This window comes from Amphiprion ocellaris, chromosome 5 (assembly GCF_022539595.1).
Source record: "Amphiprion ocellaris isolate individual 3 ecotype Okinawa chromosome 5, ASM2253959v1, whole genome shotgun sequence".
Taxonomy (NCBI): Eukaryota; Metazoa; Chordata; class Actinopteri; family Pomacentridae; genus Amphiprion; species Amphiprion ocellaris.
This window is the reverse complement of record NC_072770.1, coordinates 31543074-31564687: the sequence shown is the minus strand read 5'-3', so window position 1 is coordinate 31564687 and position 21614 is coordinate 31543074. Positions and strand designations below refer to the sequence as shown.

Below are 21614 nucleotides of genomic sequence, written 5' to 3'. Positions count from 1 at the left end.
GTAGCGGCTCAACGAGAACAGGAGTCAAGTTCTGTTTCTCTGCCCCTCTCTCTCTCCTTTTCTGAGCCTCATCCTGAATCATCACCTGCAGAGGCAGAGGCAATTAAAACCGACTGAATGTTTTAATGCAGACGAGCGTCACCTGAAGCTGAACAAACAAGGAACACCTGGCTAGCAACAGCCATCGCCACAGATGCATGTTAGATTTCCATCCCTGCGGTAACAACAGTTGTAGAAATCAAACAAGCAAACTCGAGTAACTTAGAAGATTTAGAGAAACTTTATATAATCTGTATGACAGAGAATAACAGCACAGAGTGGCATGAGCAGAAAATAGCATTTTTGGGTATAATGGCCACAGAAAAAAAGAAAGATTGTGGATGGAGCAGGCAGTTTTATATTCGGTGGTCTGCTCACGACATTATCCCGATGTTGTCTATGCATTGGGGCATTTATGTGTAATCCTGTCGATGTGTGATGCAAAGCTTTGTGTGCCTTCCTCTTTGTGCCATTAGAGCAAGGATGACAGGTGGCATTTAGACCAGACAAACACCCCACATCCTCCTCTCAGCCAATATTCACCTGAGTTAACATTAGACCACTTTGTGTGCTCCGTGTGTGTTTTGTGGCTGCTGTGACAGCTGCTTCCCCTGACAGTCCTGTGACTATATACCAAGGACTCAGGTGCTCGCAAGCCAGATGAAGTCATCCAGCTATGTATGCTGTCTAATTGACAAGCAGAGGCAATTCTCTGTGGGCCGTCAGCAATTCATGCACACACACCTGATGTCTCCTGTTTTGGCCATTACCTCCGGCGTGGCTCACAACAGAGCGTCTTAAGATTCGCGAACACAGCTGCAACCTAATTTTTCAGCTCCATGCTGAAATAGGTCGCACAAGAAGGTATATGGACAGCATGTCGCTGTAATACGTGTTCATAATCTGTGGCGTCATGTATACCTGCCAGTCTAGCGCAATCAACCTTAAGAGGGTGACAGTCAATCTGGAGAACGGTATGCCAACTGAATGCCCAGATTTTTATCCATTGTGTGTATATATAAAGTTGTTTACATGGTAACAGTGTTGACACTAAGGCCATATGCCCCGTTGATTCTGTTATTGAGATGTCAGTCTAATTTCCTGGCCATACGGACGGAGTGTGCAGAGCCGTGTGTGCGTGCTGCAGGCTGCTTCCTGCGGTGCACTGGCAGACCGCGTGTGTGGTGGATATGACAGTCCAAATGTCTGTGTAGATCCCTCCTTCCTGCCCCCTATGTTGGTGAACAGGTGGAGCGATGGCAGGCAGGCCACGGGGCTGAGAAAGAACGAGAGAGGAAAGAGGCAGAGGGAAAGAGAGGGTGATCAGGACTGCAAAACAGAAGGAAGAACAGTCAAAGCTGTATAATGAGCTGCGGACCTGACAGATGAGTAGGGCACACTGAGAGAATGTAGAGGTAAGACGTGAAATGCAAATGCAATGCGAGGATGCGGCAAAACGAACATTTGGTTACGTTTACATGTTTACGATGATGTCCAGATTCACTTATTTAAATTTTCTTTGCGTTGTTGTGCATTAATTTCGATGTGTTTCTACATGCACTCTTAAGAAATGCTTTTTATTCCTTCAGCGGGCTTCTTTCGAGTTCCCTCCTGACAGCTTAAACCTTCCAGCTTAAGCCTTTATAAACTGGGACCCTGTGGCTCGAGGCCATGCAGAGTTCATAGCTGTGAAAAAGATATAAAGGGTGCCATTGAAGCCAAAGCCCTAAAACCATGAAACCACATTTAAAAAGCTGCTCTCTGCTGACCCATGACCTGCGAGACCATGCTTGTCTATTAATCGTCAATTCTTGAGGCAGTTAGAAAAGTCTGATCCACTCTAAATGGAGACGGGACCCGGCCTTCATGGATCTCCGGGAGACAAAGACGGCTTCTGATCCCACATCTCCCCACCGCCACACCCCCCCATTACACTCTCCCCATACCCCTTATCTGGTGGTCTCATTCAGCGTCAATAGCATATTGAGAAGTTGCGTTTAACATTCAAAAGCTTTGCCGATCTTGTTAGTAAAGCGTGAAATAGCCCCGTCCCTTTCGCTCTCTGTTTCTCGTTTCTTTCTTCGCCCCCCTTTTTGCTGGAGGAGCTCAATGAGGGGCCATTCTTCTCCCACACAATAGACTTCTTCAGCATTTCTTCTGTTATTGATCTGAATGGGTGAGAGTGAGGGGCTAAACTTTAGACATCTGGCTCTTTGATGGGGGCAGGGTGGTTGATGCCCCGGCAGTATGTGCTGTATGATGTGAAGTGGGTTGGGGGAGGGCTGGGCATTTTTATTTTCTTTTCTAACTATAGACACAAAGCTTTTTGCATTGATTTTAAACCATTGAGCTGACAGAGGAAGTTAAAGGGGTCTCGTGGTTTTCTTGCTCATTTGTCACGAGGACAATTTAGCGGGTTACATTTTCTTCATTTTTTGTGGTTTTCCGTGAAAATGTTTTCTTTACTTATATTATACATGTGTGGTTGTGCTGTTTATTTAATACTGAAAAGACGGTACAGCGACATACCTATCCGTCCAACACTGTGAAAAACTAAACTTGCTCTACTTACTGACAGTAAAAGTTTTTTTTTTTTTTTTAGATTTATGCAGTCAGATTTGACTGGTACAAGCAGTGTTTTTAATTTTCATTCATTGCTTTGACCACAGGATGACAGCATTTTTCAAAGCAGTCTGGTTTCTGACCCACAGCTGACCTCTTTCCTCTCTCTCTCTGCAGACAGTAGAGAGAAGAAGAGCCCTGCCATGCCCGGTTCTCCTGTGGATGCTAAGACTCATTCCAGATCAGCCCCCAGCAGCAGCTCCAGCTCCACTATGCCACCCCTGCCTTCTGTCAACCCCAGTGGCCCTCGTCCGGCCTCTTTCTCGACCACAGCGTGTAAGAGTCATTTTTAGTCTGTCTTTAAGAATTTGTCTGGTTAGTTTCCTTTTGAACTTCCCTTGTCATATCCAACGTTTATAAATCATCATCTGAAAATTGCACATATGTTGTAACCACTTGTAGCGCTTAAATTTGCACACATTGACATTTCTATTGATTGCGTTGTGCTGGAAACACCACGTACGCTTCGTCACGCAATTAGGATGAGAACATCTGGCTACTGTCCCCAGGGACTGTATTCATTCCTTCCCTCTTCTTCTCACCTCGTTTCCCCAGTGACCAACGGGAATCATCATTCCCCGCCAACCCTGAATGCAGTGCCATCTCCACCGCAGCGTTACAGCAACGGACCATCCTCTTCCTCCTCCTCATCGCTGGCTAACCAGCAGCTGCCGGCCACCTGTGGGGCTCGCCAGCTGAGCAAGCTGAAACGCTTCCTCACCACGCTGCAGCAGTTTGGCAACGACATTTCTCCAGAGATTGGAGATAGCGTCAGAAGCCTAGTCCTTGCCCTCGTGGTAAATTCTTTGTTAGCATGTTGAAAGATTAAAACAAAAAAAAGAACTGAAGCAGTGTCTTTTCATTTCTTGACTTTCTTAACTTTAACTTTTTCTGTCTCCTAGAATTCAACAGTTACCATTGAGGAGTTTCACTCACGGCTTCAGGAGGCTACAAACTTCCCCTTACGGCCTTTTGTTATTCCTTTTCTCAAGGTAAACATACCTTTACCCTCCCCTCCTATCTTCCTATGTTTGCTTTGTTTTAGTCAGTTGGACTACTTCCTTTTCTCTGTGCAGCAGCAGTTTTCTTCACTCTTTCAGTTGAGTTCATGGCTTAGCCCTGAAGGTCGACCTGCTGCCTGTCAGACTGCTGCATTATTAACAAAACAATAACCAGTGATAAACTAAAGGTCCTTTACATCTACATAACCACAGTTCAGGATGATGTGAATAATCCATGAGCAGTCGTGGCACAGCTTGAAAGTCATGATGGAAAACCAGTAGATCCATTAGACTTTGGAGCAGTGTTTCCTGCATTCAGTGTTTAGGTCTATAAATAGGCTTCTTATTCTCATTGAATAACTGCTTCTCACAGCAGCGTTGTACTTTACACATCTGTCAGTACACGAGGGTCTACTAGAGTCTAAGTGGTATAAATTTCGTAATCTGCGGACGACTGCAAGAATCCCCATGGACCCCTATGCAGACAAGGAACTGCAAGGAACGTACAGTTTGTGTCCACTTAGCAACACTGATCTACTGTGCATATCTGGGAAGCGTAAACTCCAACAAACCAGAAAAGTAGTATATTTAAAAACAATCACAAGCTGTTGGTGTGTGTTCAGCAAGAGAGTATAATGCCAACTTCAGCACTTCTAAGTAACGATCAAGATTTGCGTGTTGACTTGACAAGCAACAGATGAGTGTGTTAAACAGCCTCTTGAGCCCCTTTGTAACCAGGGGAGTCTGCAAGAGTATACTTTTTAGGAGCTCCCCTCAGTAAAGCAGCCCATAAATCTTCAGTCAGTTGTACTGCTGCACTTCAAGCAGGCGAAAGCTGCCCTTTTTTTCCACACCTCTCACTCACCTTTGGAGCCCCTCCATCTGTCTGTCTGAGGAGGCTGAGACAAGAATCCTCTGTTCCCCTCCTTCTACTAATTTATTACAAGGGTGCGGGCTCCTCACAACTTAATTCCAACTCTTTGAGAGTCGGCTCTCTTAAGAAAGAGATGGGACAGATGGGACAAAGTCTGTGAAGTAAGTGGAAAAGAGAGAGAGAGGTGGGTGAGGAGGAGCGAAGGAAAAGTGGGAACTCGGAAGTGTGAAACATGCCTATAAAGTGTTCCCTTTTTATGGTCTCCAGTACGCCATATGGAGCCGCTGTCCTGTTGAAAGAGCATTCAGCTGCCAAGGCGCCGCCAATCTAGCATCCGCCCCGCTGAACCCCAGAGAGCCCTGTGCTCAACTGACACACAGCACATGTGTCCGCTAGCTGGGGCCCCAGGGAAAGAAGGGATGCAGAGGAGCATGGGAGACCGACTACAGAGAGCAGAGGGGTGTCATGGAGAGTAGACTATAAAGTAGAAGTATCGGCTTCTCGAGGGAAAAGCACAAGAGATGCTAAAATCTTCAGCTAACCGAGACAGAGAAGAAGAGATTAGATTCAGCGGTAAGGGGGTCTGGGTTCACAGAATTCGCTAGACGATGGTGGAAAGTGCGATGTGATAGGAGGAGGTCTGTCGCAAAATGAGAACAGTATGGTTATTTAGTTGGTTGCTCATGAGGAGGGAGAAGAGGGAGTGAGGAAGTGGTGTAATTGCAAACACACTGCAGTCTGTTCCTAATTAGGGAAATGCGGGGAACAAAAGCAAGATGGAAAGATTCGGCGGAGACAGTCATAGATAAATATAAAAAAAATGAGAGGGCAAGAAATGAAGGAGAAGCAGAGCCTGTATATAATTTGTTTTGAAATGTTTCTAAGCCTCTGTATCATCGTGCATACCTTTGCTGTGACCAACATATTGTGCTCAGCACTCGTGCTGCATGCATGAGATCTGTAACCAACATCAGCAGCAGCTTAGAAAGCGCTGCCATTTTCATTTGAATTAGGAAAGCCGCAGCCACAGAGCAACACCCAGACCCAGATCGAGCCTTACAGCCAGACCTCAAGGAGTCAAACCCCCTTTTTCTCCCAGCCAGGCGTCCTCCCCGGGAGGCAGATCTGCTCTGTGTCTCTGAGCTCTGTTGCAACATGGTGGTAGTCTGTCTTGGACTGTTTAGGCCTGTTTGCTCCAGATATCCCCTCATGTTTTTCACAGATATGCCGCCTGCTGTTTCTCTTTGTCTACCTCTGAATGAGTGTGTGAGGTATGATTGACATGGAGCTGAATATCTGAGTGACAAAACACTGACAAAAATTGAGATGAATGCATGTAAACTGGTAAAACGATGCTCTATGGAAAAAGTATAATTCCTTAATTTTCCACTGTGGCGATATCTGGAAATTAGAATAAGACCTCACAAGAATTGTTTATTTCTTCTTAGGCAAACCTGCCCCTGCTGCAGAGGGAGCTGCTCCACTGTGCACGGGCAGCCAAGCAGACCCCAGCTCAGTACCTGTCCCAACACGAGCACCTCCTGCTCAGCACCACTCTGGCCTCCTCTCCAGACTCCTCCGAGCTGCTGATGGAGCCTCCCGAGACTGGGACCAAGAGACACAGTCCCAGCAGGTGTGATAAAAGCACGAAAAGCTGCGTCTGTTGAGATAAATAACCGCTTGTATTTTGGTAGGAAAATACATGAACACAGTTTGAGAAACGAGTCACTGCTCTCTCCTGTTCAGGGCCAAAGAGAACGGTTTCCACGAACGTCCGCCCGTGGCCATGGAGCCTGCTGCCAAACGGATTTGCACCATCAGCCCCGCTCCCCGACACAGCCCTGCCCACCCGCTCCCCCTCACCGCCCAGCTCCACCCGACCCCTCCACCCCTGCAGCACTACGCCCTGGACGACATCGCAGCGCCACACATCCTGCACCGTGAGCACAGCCAGCGTGTGCTGGAGATCCGCGAGCTCAAAGACAGGCCCAGACTCCCTGGTACGTGGTGCAAACCCAGTGTTACATTAATGAAGTTATTCTCTGGCTGAGTTTTTAAGAACACAGTCGTGTTTTGTTATTGTGGGTGACATGCATATTTAATTACTGGACTACTGGTTACTGCTGATGTTGTCTCTTTGATAAATCACATTTCTGCACATTCCTATAAATCATCCAAACGCTAAAAACTTAATCTGACTCTTCACAGTAGTCTGAATGTAAGTGGCTGATAAACAAGTTAGGAAATTACCACACTCTCTCTCTCTCTCTCTCTCTCTTTCTCTCTCTCTCTCTCTCTCTATATATATATATATGTATATATATTTATATATGTATGCGATAATGGGTGGTCTGTGCGTTTGTGCAGCCAGGCCCAGTATATCTCTGGAGTCCACATATGTGTATAAACAGAGCCATACTGTCCAGGCGGGGAGGGTTTGGATCAACTCTGGTGTATATCTACCCTCCATTTGGGGCTTGTCAGCACTCAGTGGAAACAGCAGTAGCTCACAGACGCAGGCACACACAGACACACACCTTGATATGTTCATGGTAGAGGTGCTGTGTTTACGAGGCCTTAGTCCCTTGTCTGACAGCCTCCCGCCCGCCTGCCGCCACTTAACTCATAGGCACACACACACACACACACACACACACACACATGCATAAACACATCAGTCCACACACTCGTGGCTTTGAACTGATGAACACTGATGAGAACCAGAAGTAGGGAAGATGTTGAGGAGAAGGCGAGTGTGTGTGTATGTGTGTGTGTGTGTGTGTGTGTGTGTGTGTGTGTGTGTGTGTGTGTGTGTGTGTGTGTGTGTGTGTGTGTGTGTGTGTGTGTGTGTGTGTGTGTGTGTGTGTGTGTGTGTGTGTGTGTGTGTGTGTGTGTGTGTGTGTGTGTGTGTGTGTACGTATGAGGGAATCATTATTCTCTTCAGCAGGCCTAGTGTGCATGTGGCCTTTTGTTGGCTGTTTCTTACCCAATTTTAAGACAATGTGGTTTGCATCATGGTAGATTGTGTGTGTATGTGTGTGCCTTATTGCAACGTCTGCGATTATGGACATGTATCAAGATGTTTTTGGCCACTTCATGAGCTTGTGTGTGCAAACTGTTATTACTGGTAAATGTATAATTAGATATCGCTTAGGTCACGGTGGGATGACTGAATCGGAATCAGATAGTTGAGTTGTGTGCGGGTCTGTATGTGTGTGTGTGTGTGTGTATGTGTGTATGTGTGTGTGCACATGGTTGTAATGGTCCACAGTGAGTGTCAGAACGGCTGGTTGTGTTTAGAAGTGGAGCCACTCCACTCAGCCTGAGTGTCTCCCTACTGGAATGCTGTGAGCTCCAGGAGGGGAGGTGCCAAGGGAGAAGTTTGGGGAGGGTGTGTGCGTGTGTGTGTGTGTGTGTGCGTGTGTGTGTGTGTGTGTGTGGTTGACAGCTGACTTCCAGATGTGCACAGACTCCGAGTGCTGAAGTCTGTTTTGCATCACAGGCTTCACTTTTTTTCCCTCATTCGCTCTACCTTAGTTGCTCACTGTCCCTCAGTCGATCTTGCATCTTTCACCCCTCTTTTGTTTTTGTTCCCAGTTCACCTCAGCTCATTCCACTCACTCTTAACTTTAGATGTGTGCCAGTGTTGCCTTTGATTTTTATCTCATGCAAGAGCACACAGCAATGATTTAGTTCCAACAATTTAGAAATGATGAAGCTCTACCAAGTTTTTAAGTGAATAGTTTATTTTTGTAATCTGAACAAGCACAGATTTACCATATAAAGGCACACACACACATACACACACCTTTCACTCTCTTACTGTCACTTGTGGCTTCTCTTCCATTAAGAAGAATGTTAATCACACTGGCCTGCGGTCTGTCTTATGTGTGTTTTAATCAGGCACTAACGGGGGCTACCGTGAGGAGCCGGTGGACCACAGACTGACAGACAGAGAGTGGGCTGATGAATGGAGGCATCTGGACCATGTAAGTCTACAGACAGGCATCACTGCTGCTAATGGTTTGTGATAAAGAAAGAATGTAATTTGTCTTGCGGAGGTCCGCAGCCAAAGTGTTGCAAATTATCACAGCTTGAAAGCAATGAAACATCAGGGTCCCGTTTTCATGAGACATAAAGGTTTATCTAAGCTGTAAATAATACAGTGTCATTTTTTCTGTTAAAACTTTGGAATTGATGCTTTATGTAGCAGCTATAAGCCATTCATAAGAGCAGTGTAGGGGTTGCCAGAATGTACAAAAACTGCCTTCAGAATGAGTCTGCTTGTCTTTTTAGCATGACCTTTACTTCATTAGGAAGACCCCTTCAAATGCACTTTTTGACGGCTGCAGGCAACGTCTTATTAACATTTACAGCTGCAGACTTGATGGATTGTAGAACCTGTGATTTATGACCATTTATAACCTCAAGTAAAGGACAGACTTTTCTCTAATGGCTCGTTAGAAATTGAGAAACCCAAGACCTCGTCATACTAACATTTAATAACTGCAAATCTGATAACTTACTAGAGAGTTCAAGACCTTATTTGTTGCCTGATTACTGACTGGAAACACAAAATTGCTGTAGAAAACATTCATTTAAACATTTACTGTATTTTTTTTTTCGTATATTTAGGCTATGGAAGCCAGTCAAACTCTGGAAGTTAAGCAAAAAATAAGTCAGATGCAAAACTTACGAAGCGTTTTATTAATGGATAGAATGTCCTGAAGTCTTTCCCCAGAGAATAAGTGGTCAAACAGTCCACTGGGCAGGTTTCTGCCATAAATATACATGTGGGCTTGAAAGACAAGTAAATGCTGTGGGGTGCTTATTAAAAGGCTGTGTTGACACTGAACCATCATTGGGAGGATTTTCTTCTACTTTCCTCTTGAAAAGCACTAAACCCACAATAGCGGCCCACAATTTTATGACATTTAATGACAAGTTTTCTTTTCAAAAGTTTTCTGAAAGCAAACTTAGTCTGTAAAATGTCATGTGTTGTCTTCTTCATCATCTAGGTGTTGAACTGCATTGTGGACATGGTGGAGAAGACGCGGAGGTCAGTGAGCGTGCTCAGACGATGCCAGGAGTCAGATCGCGAGGAGCTTAATTACTGGAGACGGCGTTCAAGCGAGCAGGAGGATCCACGCAAGGGAGGATCGGCCTCCACTCCGTTTTCCAAGACGCACAGCCCCCATTCAGCAGAGTCAGGTGGGTACCTTTATCTTTAGGAGCGTCCATGATTGCTACTTATTATGTTCATTTGAAAAGATCACCTCATGACTCCCGGGATGTGGTCAAACTGATGTAAATCAGTTGGATGTCACTTTTTTTTTTACAAACGGCTTCTTTGCCCTGGTGTTAGTAGTAATATGGAGCATGTAGGTGGATAAATAGGTGTAAATCTCTGCCAAAAAGAGCATGAGAGTGAACGGAATTTAGTTTTTGTGGTGCTGGATGCTGCTTTGAAAAGCATCTGTTCATTTGTCTTTGTTTGTACGAGGTGATGAAAGAAATCTCAGGGACAGATAATTAAATGTAACTGAGGAATGCTTTTCCCATTTCTTTTCAATGTCAATAAAAAGATCTTAGACGTAATTAAGCATCATAGATGAGCATTAATCTTAGTTCCTGAAAAACAGATGTGTTGGCCAGGGAAGTGCAATCATTGGTAATTCCCTTCGGGATGCTGATTGTAGATACAGTTACAAGCCCGGCCCAAATGTCTAGTGTATTCTGAATAATAACATATAATGATTTGGACATCCTGCGATGAATTTGGACGATACCAAAGCTTGAATACCAACCAGAACAGATTTTCGTCTCTTTCATACTCATGACATCATCTAGTGGTCATTAATAGAATTGCGGCTAAGTCACATGTCCATTTCTCAGTGAGTCTTTCCACGGTTAGTCCCCCAGTCTGCTGTGTACTGGCAGTGTTCTCTCTGTGTGCCAGCCTTGCCATCCCCCTGCTGCTCCATAGTCACAGACAGGTGCCAGGACTGGCCTCCGCCATATCGGCCACAGAAGGGCCGTCCTGCCGTCCTGCAGGCTCGGAGACCCAGAGCTGGCTGACTCGTCAGAGCACCATCTGGGCCCCCAGCCGGAGAGCCTGCCTGCTTTGCTTGGGCTCGGGCTGCGATAGTGGGGGTGTATGAAGGCTTGGTGGAAGAGACGGGATGTAAATGAAGGCAAAAAGAGAAAAACTGTGGCGAGGCAGGACATAAGAGATGGGGGGGGGGAAAGAGGAAATGAGCCAGGCAGCAGTGTTGGAGAGGCAGAGCCCTGGTAGCAACACACAAATGAAGTGAGATGCAGGGAGAGAGATTTGAGAGAACAGTCAGAATATTGACACAGCTTGTTGGTCTGCAGTTTCCTCCAAGCCAAACACATTCCTTTCTAAAGCTGTCAGATCTCGGATCAGTCCAAGACTCTGATAACCAACAATTACATTGCATGTGTGGCCTAGATATGCGGACTTGTTTGCTTCAGTGACAAAATAAGCGATCAGATGACAAAGAAAGCTTTGCTGCCCGACTGTGTGGCCTTTCTTTGTCCGCACCTGTTACCTCAATTGATCTGTCAATCCCAGAGTCAGCCACTTTTAAAGGAATAATCATTTTAATATCTTTATAAGCCCTGGCAGGTGCTAATCCCTTCTGTCTCTGCATTCCCTGCAGACTCCCAGCGTGACTTTGCTCCACGGCCAGGATCAGCTTACGTTACAGATGAGATCTGGAGGAAAGCTGGTAAGAACACCATATAAATGTCACTTTAAAGTTTCCTTTACACACAAAGTAAGTCATATTACTAATAATTAACAAGAAAAAAAACACGTTTTGAAGTAATATTTCTACACATTTACCAGACTTCTGTGTGTTTACTCATGCTACTGTGCAGAGTGTAACCAAGGTGAGCTAAACCACTTGTCTCCCTTCATATATAGAAGAGGCAGTGAATGAAGTGAAGCGTCAGGCCATGGACGAGGTTCAGAAAGCAGTAGCAGAGGCCGAGCAGAAGGCTTTTGAGATGATTGCTGCTGAGAGGGCTAAGATGGAAAAGACCCTGGCTGAGGCAAAGCGTAAGGCTCAAGAGGACGCCATCATGGTCATCAATGAACAGGAGGATTCCAGTGAGGTGAGCAGAGGTGTAGGTTGTGGAAGTTTTACTGTATCCAGGCAGCCCTGCATGACAGAGCATACACACAGCTTTTTATATTCAGCTTACAAGTACACAGAGCCATAGTTAAACCTGCTATGATGAATATTTTTTTATCAGCAATGAAATATTGAGAGTGGAATAATGAATTAATAATGGATCTGTTACTTGCAAGATGTTAACTAAATGTCAGCGTTGTATTTACTTGTTTTGGCTGCCCCCAAATGGTCAAAAGACCAAAATCGCTCCAGTAATCATGCACAATGCATTGAAGGCACGTCTATGTACAGTGCCATGCTTGACACACATGAAAACCTTACCATCTACCCTTCCTTTCTCCCTAGTGTTGCTGGAATTGTGGCCGCAAAGCGAGCGAGACATGCAGCGGCTGCAACGCCGCTCGCTACTGCGGCTCCTTCTGCCAGCACAAAGACTGGGAGAGACATCACCTCATCTGCAGCCCAGGACTTCAAGCGCAGCCCAAACCAGTGTCTGCCATCACTGCTAGCAGGGTGGCTGCTGTGGCCTCAGCCGCAGCCGCTGGTGTGTCTCCCCTCGGTCTGGCCGGGGTCAAAGCTCCCGACAGTGTGCCTTCAGTCTCCAGTCCAGGTGGAGAGAAGGCTTCGGTGGCCTCTCGCTCCTCCACCCCCTCCACCCCCGCCTCGGCCCCCGAGACCAACGGACACTAGGAGGCAAAGGACTTGAGTGGCTAACGTGTCGTCTTCGCAGTCATCCTCGCCGTCCTCTTCGCTTACGGGGGAAGAATTGAATCAGCGGCATGAGGGAACTATTTGTGGGTTAAGTTAGGATAACAGATTTTTCATCATACTCTTTGGCAGATAAAAAAGGACAGATTATGGATGACTGCTTGAGTGATATGTCAACTGGGACTTTGGCTTTGGCAGAGAACAGAAGGACTCGTCTCGAATGCATCCATTGGATGAACAGATCTCCCTAACAGATGGAAACGTGTTTCTCATCGTCCAAAACCCCAAATCTTGGATCTGTGAGGGGTGGGGAAAAAAACAAAACAAACTGACGATTGATCTCAGTTTATCTCTGGCTGCAGGGAGAAAGTTAAAGAAGGAAGATGTATGAGAAAAGACAGAAGAGATAAAAAATAACAAAAACAGTGAGGTATAAAGACACTCCCCCCCCCTCCACGAATCAATATCCTCACTTTGTTGTGTATTAATTTAAGAGGGAGGTGGTGGTAAATGTAAAACAGTGTAATGGTTCCAGCCCTAAAGCGTCTGTCTTCGTCCTGTAGGAAAACTCTGACAGTAGACCACATGAGAGTCGTCTCTGCAGCTCCCCTGTATACATAAATATTTGCTCGCCAAGTTCTTGTCAGATTTTCATATGTGTGAATGCGTGTGTCAAACAGTCGTGCCGTCGGTGAATATTGTAAAGCATATGATTATTTTTGTCAAAGCAATATTAAAATGAAGTGTTTCAGGTATTTCAAGCCGTTTCTGCATCACCAAAGTTTTCAGTCGCTAAAGAGAGAGTCATTGTCGTTGCCTGTAAGCGTCTTTGTGAAAAAGAGATAAAACACTACCGTAACCCCCCCTACACACACACACACACACACACGGTATCTACTTTTATAAAGAGTTTAACCACAAACTCTGCTCACTATTTTTCATTTCTGATCATCAGACATTTTCCGAGAAAAGAAAAACGTGATGGTGATTGGATCAAGTAAGCACAGGAGCATTCAGTTCGGACTTTTCTTCTAATTGCAGTTTCACTTTGTTCACATCACCAGCTGTGTTCGTCAGGGTCACATGTTGCTCCAGCTCTTCCGCCATCAAATTATGTGCATCAGAAGCCAAGAGTGGTTTGTAGTACATCTTTTGAAAATGCTGTGTCCAACGAAAATAATGACAAAGCATGAAAAAGAAGTCATTTTTACTTTGTTTGCGATCATCCATGGGGGAGAAAGTTCAGGCTGATGCCTACGTTGCCGTGGTGCAGGTACCGAGCAGTGACTCTGTTCCGCAGAGAATCTCAGGAGCTAAACTGTATTTGTATGTACAGATCATTCTTGTTCTTTTGTCACAGTTAGGTTTAAAGTCAAACGTTTTAGTGAGGAACTTTTGATTTATCGTCCTCTGCTGTTACAACTGAGATGTTCTTGTTTTTTTGTTTGTTGTAAGATGACTTTGTAAAGAATATTATGAGAGAATTCCTTTATTTTGTGAGCCACAATTTTTTTCCCTTCATTCTTTAAACATGTTCTTTTGTTATGAGGCATAACTTCATATGAAAAACATATCTTGACATGAAGTATGAAATAAAGTAGAATTACTTTAAAAAACTAAGTTTGGACTCTTTTCTGCACTTGTCTTTACAACAGGAGTATACAATGAAATGAAGGTTAACCCAAATGTATAATGTCATAAATAATGGTTTTAATTAGATTAGGCACCTGTCCATTAATATAAGCAAATCCTCATCTCTGATAGTCAATTAAAATGTGACAAAATGTGAAAAAGTGTTACTTCACAGCTTATATAAACTGCTACAGTTGGTGGGTTTCAGAATTTAATGTCATTTGATCACTATTACCTAAGCCTATATTCAGTTTTACTAATTTTATTTTTAGTTTTATGAGGTTTAAAGTTTTCAGACTACAGTAGCACTTAATAAGAATGCTTATTTATACCATCATAAGTGTATTTTTTCTACATAAATTTCTTTAAAAAGTTCAAATCTTCTTAGAATGAGTCAACTGATAATAACAATAGCAGCACTGCAAGAGCTAAATTGTGGAGTTGAGGTTCTTCTTAAAAGCCACACGAATCTCTTAAATTTTGCATCCTTTTTTGCCTCCCTAATGCTGTGAATCATTCAGTGACTCCTAATTAATGATTCAAGAGACATCTTTGAATTCAGGTATGAAGTGATGAGAAGGCTTTTGGTGAGATTGAATTATTGTGAGATGGGTGGAAATTCTGTCATTTATAATGTATGATGTTTTCTTCCTCTGCAGTTAATTCATTTTCTGGCCCGAATATATCGAGGATTGTTGTTAAACTAAACAGCCGCTGTGGGAGATGATTGACTTTTATGTTTACGCAAAATATCAATTCAATGAAAATCCAACAGGCGGCAGAAAGATGTAATACCATGTATTACCACAAGAGGGCAGTATAAGCTATGTGTTGATAAATGAAGATCAAGCTGTGGACCTGTATATGTAATATACACTACCTTCAATTATTTTTGAAAGAAAAGCATTTTTTTTTCAATGAAGATAACATTAAACTAATCAGAAATACAGTCTAGACATTGTTAATGTGGTAAATGACTATTCTAGCTGGAAATGGCTGATTTTTAATGGAATATCTCCATAGAGGTACAGAGGAACATTTCCAGCAACCATCACTCCTGTGTTCTAATGGTACATTGTTTTAGCTAATGGTGTTGAAAGGCTAATTGATTGTTAGAAAACCCTTGTGCAATTATGTTAGCACATGAATGAAAGTGTGAGTTTTCATGGAAAACATGAAATTATCTGGGTGACCTGGGTGAATAGATTTGAGTTTCACAAGCAAAAATGGCAGTAAATCAGATCTATGGTGTGTGATTAGGGAGTATTTTACGTGTAATTTAGGGTCTTGTGATATTTCTCTAACATCAACTAGTAACTACAGCTGCAAATATGTAGCAGTGGACTAAGTAACACACTGAAATGCTGAAATTATGACTCACTGAAGCAGAAAAATTTATTATTCACTAAATGTCCTTGAAGTAGAATAGAGTGTCTGCCATTATTAGATTGGTTAAAATGACCATGCATATTGTAGGCATAGGTGGCGCTACTGCTACTTCATATACTATAGTTCCTGTACTGGGAAAAAGCTATATCTGTTATAGATGGCACATTTAGAAAGGTTGCAGTTCAGTCTATTGCATCAAATCTGATTGATTTGCAGTTGAGATTCCTTAGAATGTGCAATTTTGCAATGTTTTTCTAATTTAGTTTAGTATCGCCTTATACTTGCTTGCTTTTGGAGCTGCTGTACTGGTACTGGTCGTATCGTATCTTATTGTATCGTATCGTATCGTATCGTATCGTATCGTATCGTATCTTATCTGAATACTTTATCTGAATACTTTCAGTAGCATCATTGTCATGACCTCCTGGTGATGGGGCTGTTATTTACTCTCTAATTCCAGTTTTTGGTTAGGTAAAAGCAAAAATCTGCATTTTTTTAAAAGTCTTGCTCTGGTCTGTCTCATTTGAAAATTCTCCCAAGTGTCTCTTATCCATAGTCCAAGGTTGTTTCATTTGGTGTCACAGTTTTGCAGCTGTTACCATCTAAATTGTGTCATTTTTTCAGGTTTAAAGTTCAAATAGTGAACTATGGCTTAAGGAGTTAATAAATCTTTTTCACACATTTAGGATGAAAAATCTTCTTCTGCAAATAACCAGTAACTGCAGCTGTCATATAAATGTAATGGAGTGACGTGTACTATACTTCCCTGCAAATGTGAAGTACAAGTATAACATAAAATGAGTTAAATGATGCACAGTTACCTCAAACTTTTATGTACAGCACATTAGTTGTTGAGATGAATCTCAGGACATGGGACTAAATACTACACTTCCCAGAATGCACTGGTAGCAGCAAAGAGGTTCCTGACACCTGGTGCTTGACACCTAATCAGTGATCACTGATTCAGAGCACCTGGGAAGGACTGGGGGAAGCTCACTCATTCAGTCAAACAATCTTCAGAGGAGAAAGACATGAGGAAAGAACAAAGGAGATCCAAGTCCACTCATGGATTCAGTCCAAAGACGCCAATGGTTGGTGAAATGTTTATCTGCTCTCTTGGTGTTCTGAAATGTTTCTTAATGTGGTCAAGTTTATGTTAATTGCTGTGTGACTGGTTAATGAAAGCTGCAGCATTTACTTCATTGATTTTATGTCAAATGAGTTGAATTAAGATGTTTCATTTTGAGTTTAAGTAAAGTAAAAATATAGAATATATATATGTTCTGTCAAATGTTAAACTTTACTAAACCTTGCTAAAATGTTGATTATTTATTATTCAATTTAAAAGGCTTAAGTGATTGATTCATTTAAGTGGCTAATATGCCAACTTTTTGGTTCTGTGTTTGATGATGTAAACTTTGTTTGTGTCTTTAAAGGTTTACAACCTATTGAAATATCCTGACCGACCAACTAAAAGGTAAATAGAAGTTTGAGTTGGAAATTTGAATTGAGTTGTCCTCGTGTCCTTTGGAGGGAAAGAGAGGTGGACTTAACATTAGTATATGTGTTTTGTTATAGTTCATCACTGTAGCCAAAGGGGTTGTTGTCACTTGTGGACCTTTGACTTTTGTACATGCTTTGAAGGAGGGATTTCTGTCATTTTTTGCCATGTCTCATGAGTTTTAAAGCTCCAAAAAGTAATCACGCTGATCATTAGCCGATCTAAAAATGAAACATGACTCAATTGTTGTCTCGGTGTAATTGGGTGCCAGAAGCAGCGCCTGTCTAGTAACAGGATCGTGATGGTTTTTTTTGATGCTGAAGATATGCTGAGTGGTTTCAGGCCATGATTTAGATGCTACACGGACACAGCAAAGTCCTTTTCTATTTGGTTGTTTATATAGATCTGAATATGCAGTTTTTGTTTCTGCCTGCAGACTATGGAGCTATGTCTAAGAGTATTGGGAACTTGCCCTGTTTAAGTACAGAGCTGTTTATGCTTCTTTGTAAGTCATCTATTGTGAGAGTGTTTTTCTCTGGTTTTGTTCTACTTTGCCGAAGTTATTTTTGCTTGTTATGTTTTATGGGTTCATTGCTCTTGAACCACGAGTCTGCTCAAAGAAAAAGTAGAGTCGGCAAACACTCGCAGTTGTGTTTGTGTGTACGTGCCAGCCGGTGTTTGTTGGGGATGGAGGGGTGTCTCAGTGTGTGGTGAGCCACCTTTGCCTGTTTCTTGGCCACTACACAATGTTGTAATGATGGTGGGGAGAGACCAGTGTAATTATGTGCCTGGTTTCTGTCACAGGAATGGAAGTCATTTTAGATTCCACCCTTGTTTTCCAGGCTGTTAATGCACTGATGTCTAAAAAACAAGCAACATAATGCAAAGCAGTGATATAGATGAAAATGCAGTTCTCTCCTCATCCTTCCTCTTTTCCCCTCTTCATCCTCTGTTTTCTCATTATTTTTGAACCTCTCCAGCTTCTTGCATCGTGTCCTCTGATAAGTCACCAAGAATGACTCATTTCAGCTTCAACGACAGAAATGGATGCAGTTTCTTATGTTGTCAAGTTATTCTTGTTCATTCTTGTATCTTCTTCATGGCGATTTGCTCAGTGATAACATCTAATAGGTTTATTTCATGAATCATCAAACTCCCATGCAGAAAAAAAACTGTTAAAAAGTTCAGCAGTGACCTTTATAGATATGGAGCTCCCAAATGTCAAATATTAAAGATATGGACAAATAGGAATCAAACATTTATGTGAACTACAACTGGATTACAAATTCTTTTCATGTAACTTAATCCATGCCGTTGTAAAGTGTAGCTGTAAAGGACAGTGATCAAACAGCATGACCGGTACACTCCTTTGACCAGACACTATAAAAAGCCACCTTAGCATGCAGCTTTATTCACAATGCCACATATGACAGGAGAGAGATGAGCTTGGCCTGTTAACATGCTGGATGCTGCATATCTGTCAGGGCCATAGACAGACACTTGAATTCCCACAATTTTGCAGTTGTCTAAGAAATCATAGCAGACGGCTCTGGATGGACGTGTCCGACTACACAATCCTCCCTTCTAAAATGTCCATCAACTTCACCTAGTCTTTCAGGAAGATCCATCCATCCATACATTATCTATACACCGCTTGATCCTCATTAGGGTCATGGGGGTGCTGGATCCTATCCCAGCTGACTTGGGGCAAAGGCAGAGGACACTCTAGACAAGTCGCCAGTCTGTCACAGGGCTTTCAGGAAAAGTCGGGCAAAATTCCAAAAGCGGCATCAGCAATGTTATTAACTCCGTGTGTTGCAGAAGTTGACTTTATTTTCTGATCTATGACTCTTGATCTGTCCATTATCATTTCCAATGAAGTTCATACTTGGTTGTTTCATGATGATCATTCTGTTGTAGAGATGCTGTGTGTCTGAACAACAAATGCTTATTGCATTAGGTTAAAAAGAATGAATAGGATTTAATAAAATATTACATGCTGCAGGTAACAAATTCAAGGTAAAACCTGACACTTTGACTTCTACTGGCTCCGTTATGCTGTTTTTGCTGGTATGGTTTGCTTTTCTTTGAGGGACGGGTCACTGCAAATCAATACAAAGTTGTTCTGAGTCATCACCTTCATCCTATGATGAAACATTACTAACCTAATAGGAGTAGTCTCATCTAGCATAATAATGCCCCCATCCAGAGAGCATGATTGGTCACTGGGTGGTTTGATGAGTATAATTAAAAATACGGTATGACCTTTGCAGACCTCAACTGAATGCCTATTGTAGCATTGGAAACAACATCTTTGAAAGCACTCTCCACTACCTCTATCAAAGCACATACAACAAATGAGGAAAAGCATTGTTTCAACACCTTACTGAGTCACATTATGTTGACTTTACCTTCAATTTATAGCCCATCTGTAGCTGGCTATGCTAACATGGACCATACACACATCAGCTAACAAGCTTTGAGATGGGTAGTATGAACTGCCTGTTTCAGTTAAGGTTTAAAAACTGCATGAGATTAACTACAGTTCTTTGTACTGTGTTTATTAGTAAGCATCTCTACTTCAGGCAGATGTTCAATGTTGAGTCAGAAAACCAACAAAGTAGGATCATCATCTGAGGAACATGAATTCCTGAGCTAAATGTCCTGGCAGTCCTTGTAATAATTGTTCAGGTATTTTTGTCATTTGGTGGAGTGACTGGAAAAAAAGACAGTAAGTTGGAGCACTGATCAAATTGCTTTAGCAGACAAGAAACTGAACATGAAGTCACAGAGGCCAAGAGGTTCAATAAGTCCAAATTATTAAGACATCACACAAACTCAGTGCCCTCTTCAGGCAAACTCATTAAAATTTAGCACAGCTCAGCATGCTATCCTTCTTGGACTGTGTGGATCTTTCACAGTTCATCATCACAGGGAGGCAATGAGGACACTGCAACTATATGTCTTCCCATACAAGACATCACACATCACTGAAATCTCATTTGGATGATAAATTACACCTATTTCACCTCTCTTTAGAGCTAGTTTTCATTCCTCCACCTGTCTCTCACCCCGTATACCATTTGGCAAATGGTTTTTGACAGCCTGCTATTATAGATATCTGGTGTTCTTCGTGGCCGGGAGTGGTTTACAATAATTTACTTTGAGACATATCTTTATACTGTGCTGCTGCTGTGCTGGACCTGCACCAGTCACTGCATGAAACGTAGCTTTCATATGTGTCCTAAAAAAGATCAGAAAACTGCATTAAAAATATTTGCATATTAACTATTAAATCGTACATATACTAATCACATGGGATAATAACTTACAGTGCTGTGCAAGAATAAAATCTTCTATTTTTGCATATTTCTCACACTTAAAATTTCCTGATCATCAAATGTGGAAAAAGTAATTCCCCCCTTAAACCTAACAACTGTTTGGGTCACCCTTGGCAACAACTACAGCAGTTGAACGTTTATGATGCCTTGTGATCAGTTCTGTCCATCACCATGGAGGAATTTTGGTCAATTCTTCTCTGCAGGATAGTTTTAATTTGGTCACATTAGATGAATTTTGAGCTTGAACTGCCCTTCTAAGGTCTTGCCAGAGCCTCTATATCACTGTCAAACCTTAATTTTGTTCTTTTTGAGCCACTCAGAGGTGGACTTGTTTGTGTGCATTGGGTCTTTTGTCATGCTGCATAAAACATTTGTACTTCAGCTTTAAGTCATGAACTAATGGATGGACATTCTCCAGGATAGAGAGACGAGTTCGACAAGTTGTCCAGGTCTTGTGGAAGCAAAGCAGCTCCAAACCATAGCACTACCACTACCATGCTTCACTGATGTTGGTAGTTGGTCCACTCCTGGGAAGATTCATTTGTGGAGAACGTCTGTCACTGTGGTTTTCTGGAGTCCCAGAGCCTTGGCAATTACTTTGTAACACTTTCCAGACCGATAAATGTCAGTGACTTTGTTTCGCATCTGTTCTTGAATTTCTTTAGAACGTGGCATCATGAGCTGGTTTCTGAGGCCCTTTAGTTACGTCACAATGTCAGACAGGTTCTATTTGGTGATGTTTAGGTTCAACAAGTCTGGCAGCAATCATTTGTGGTGAGACTGAACCAAACTGCCAAATGGATTTGGTCGCTTGGTAGACTGGCAACTGAGGGGGCAGTTACTTTTCCACATAGGGCAGGATGGGCTGGACTGCATTTTTACTTCCAGAAATAAAACCATCATTTAAAAATTGCATTTTGTGTGTAATCTGAAACATTTAATTGCAACAAATATGCTAAATTTGAGGATTTCTTTAGGGGGGCAAATACTTTTGCACAGCACTGTATACTGACAGCAGCACAGCAAAACCCAAGTCAGTAGAGTTTCTAAGTCAACAAAGATAATGATTCAGTATTGTAGAGGATAGACACTTTCTGAACATGTCCTACACAATCAAATCCTTGAAAGAAATGGAGGCATGAAATATGACAACAGCTGCTGCTTTGTCACCTTTCATCCGCAGCCTTTAGATTTCTATTCAGTACAAACCAACACACCAAACATGCACAAACAATACAGTATAATGGCTGATTTTCTTTAAATACTGATTTCTTACAATGAATATCATTGCTTCTTTGACCTCATATATGTCTAAGCAATGAATCTGTGAGATAAAACACATTCCCA

At 42.6% G+C, this 21614-nt stretch overlaps 1 protein-coding gene and 1 long non-coding RNA gene across 4 annotated transcripts in view; both read left to right on the top strand.

Annotated features, from left to right (window-relative positions):
- cbfa2t2 (CBFA2/RUNX1 partner transcriptional co-repressor 2) overlaps positions 1-14024 on the top strand; it is a 37754-nt gene extending 23730 nt beyond the window's left edge. For all 3 annotated transcript variants that reach the window (XM_023281838.3, XM_023281840.3, XM_023281839.3), the window contains 10 exons: positions 2779-2937; positions 3217-3458; positions 3564-3653; positions 5985-6169; positions 6283-6536; positions 8440-8525; positions 9555-9747; positions 11220-11288; positions 11486-11676; positions 12042-14024. In XM_023281838.3, the coding sequence (XP_023137606.1) occupies positions 2779-2937; positions 3217-3458; positions 3564-3653; positions 5985-6169; positions 6283-6536; positions 8440-8525; positions 9555-9747; positions 11220-11288; positions 11486-11676; positions 12042-12386 (1814 nt within the window). In that variant the 3' untranslated portion in view covers positions 12387-14024. The remainder of the gene's footprint in view (positions 1-2778; positions 2938-3216; positions 3459-3563; positions 3654-5984; positions 6170-6282; positions 6537-8439; positions 8526-9554; positions 9748-11219; positions 11289-11485; positions 11677-12041) is intronic.
- Positions 14025-16385: 2361 nt separating this feature from the next.
- The window catches only part of LOC111576255 (uncharacterized), a 47614-nt gene continuing 42385 nt past the window's right edge, over positions 16386-21614 (top strand). Inside the window, exons 1-2 of the long non-coding RNA XR_002746805.3 lie at positions 16386-16516; positions 16862-16902. This is a non-coding gene — a long non-coding RNA (uncharacterized LOC111576255). The remainder of the gene's footprint in view (positions 16517-16861; positions 16903-21614) is intronic.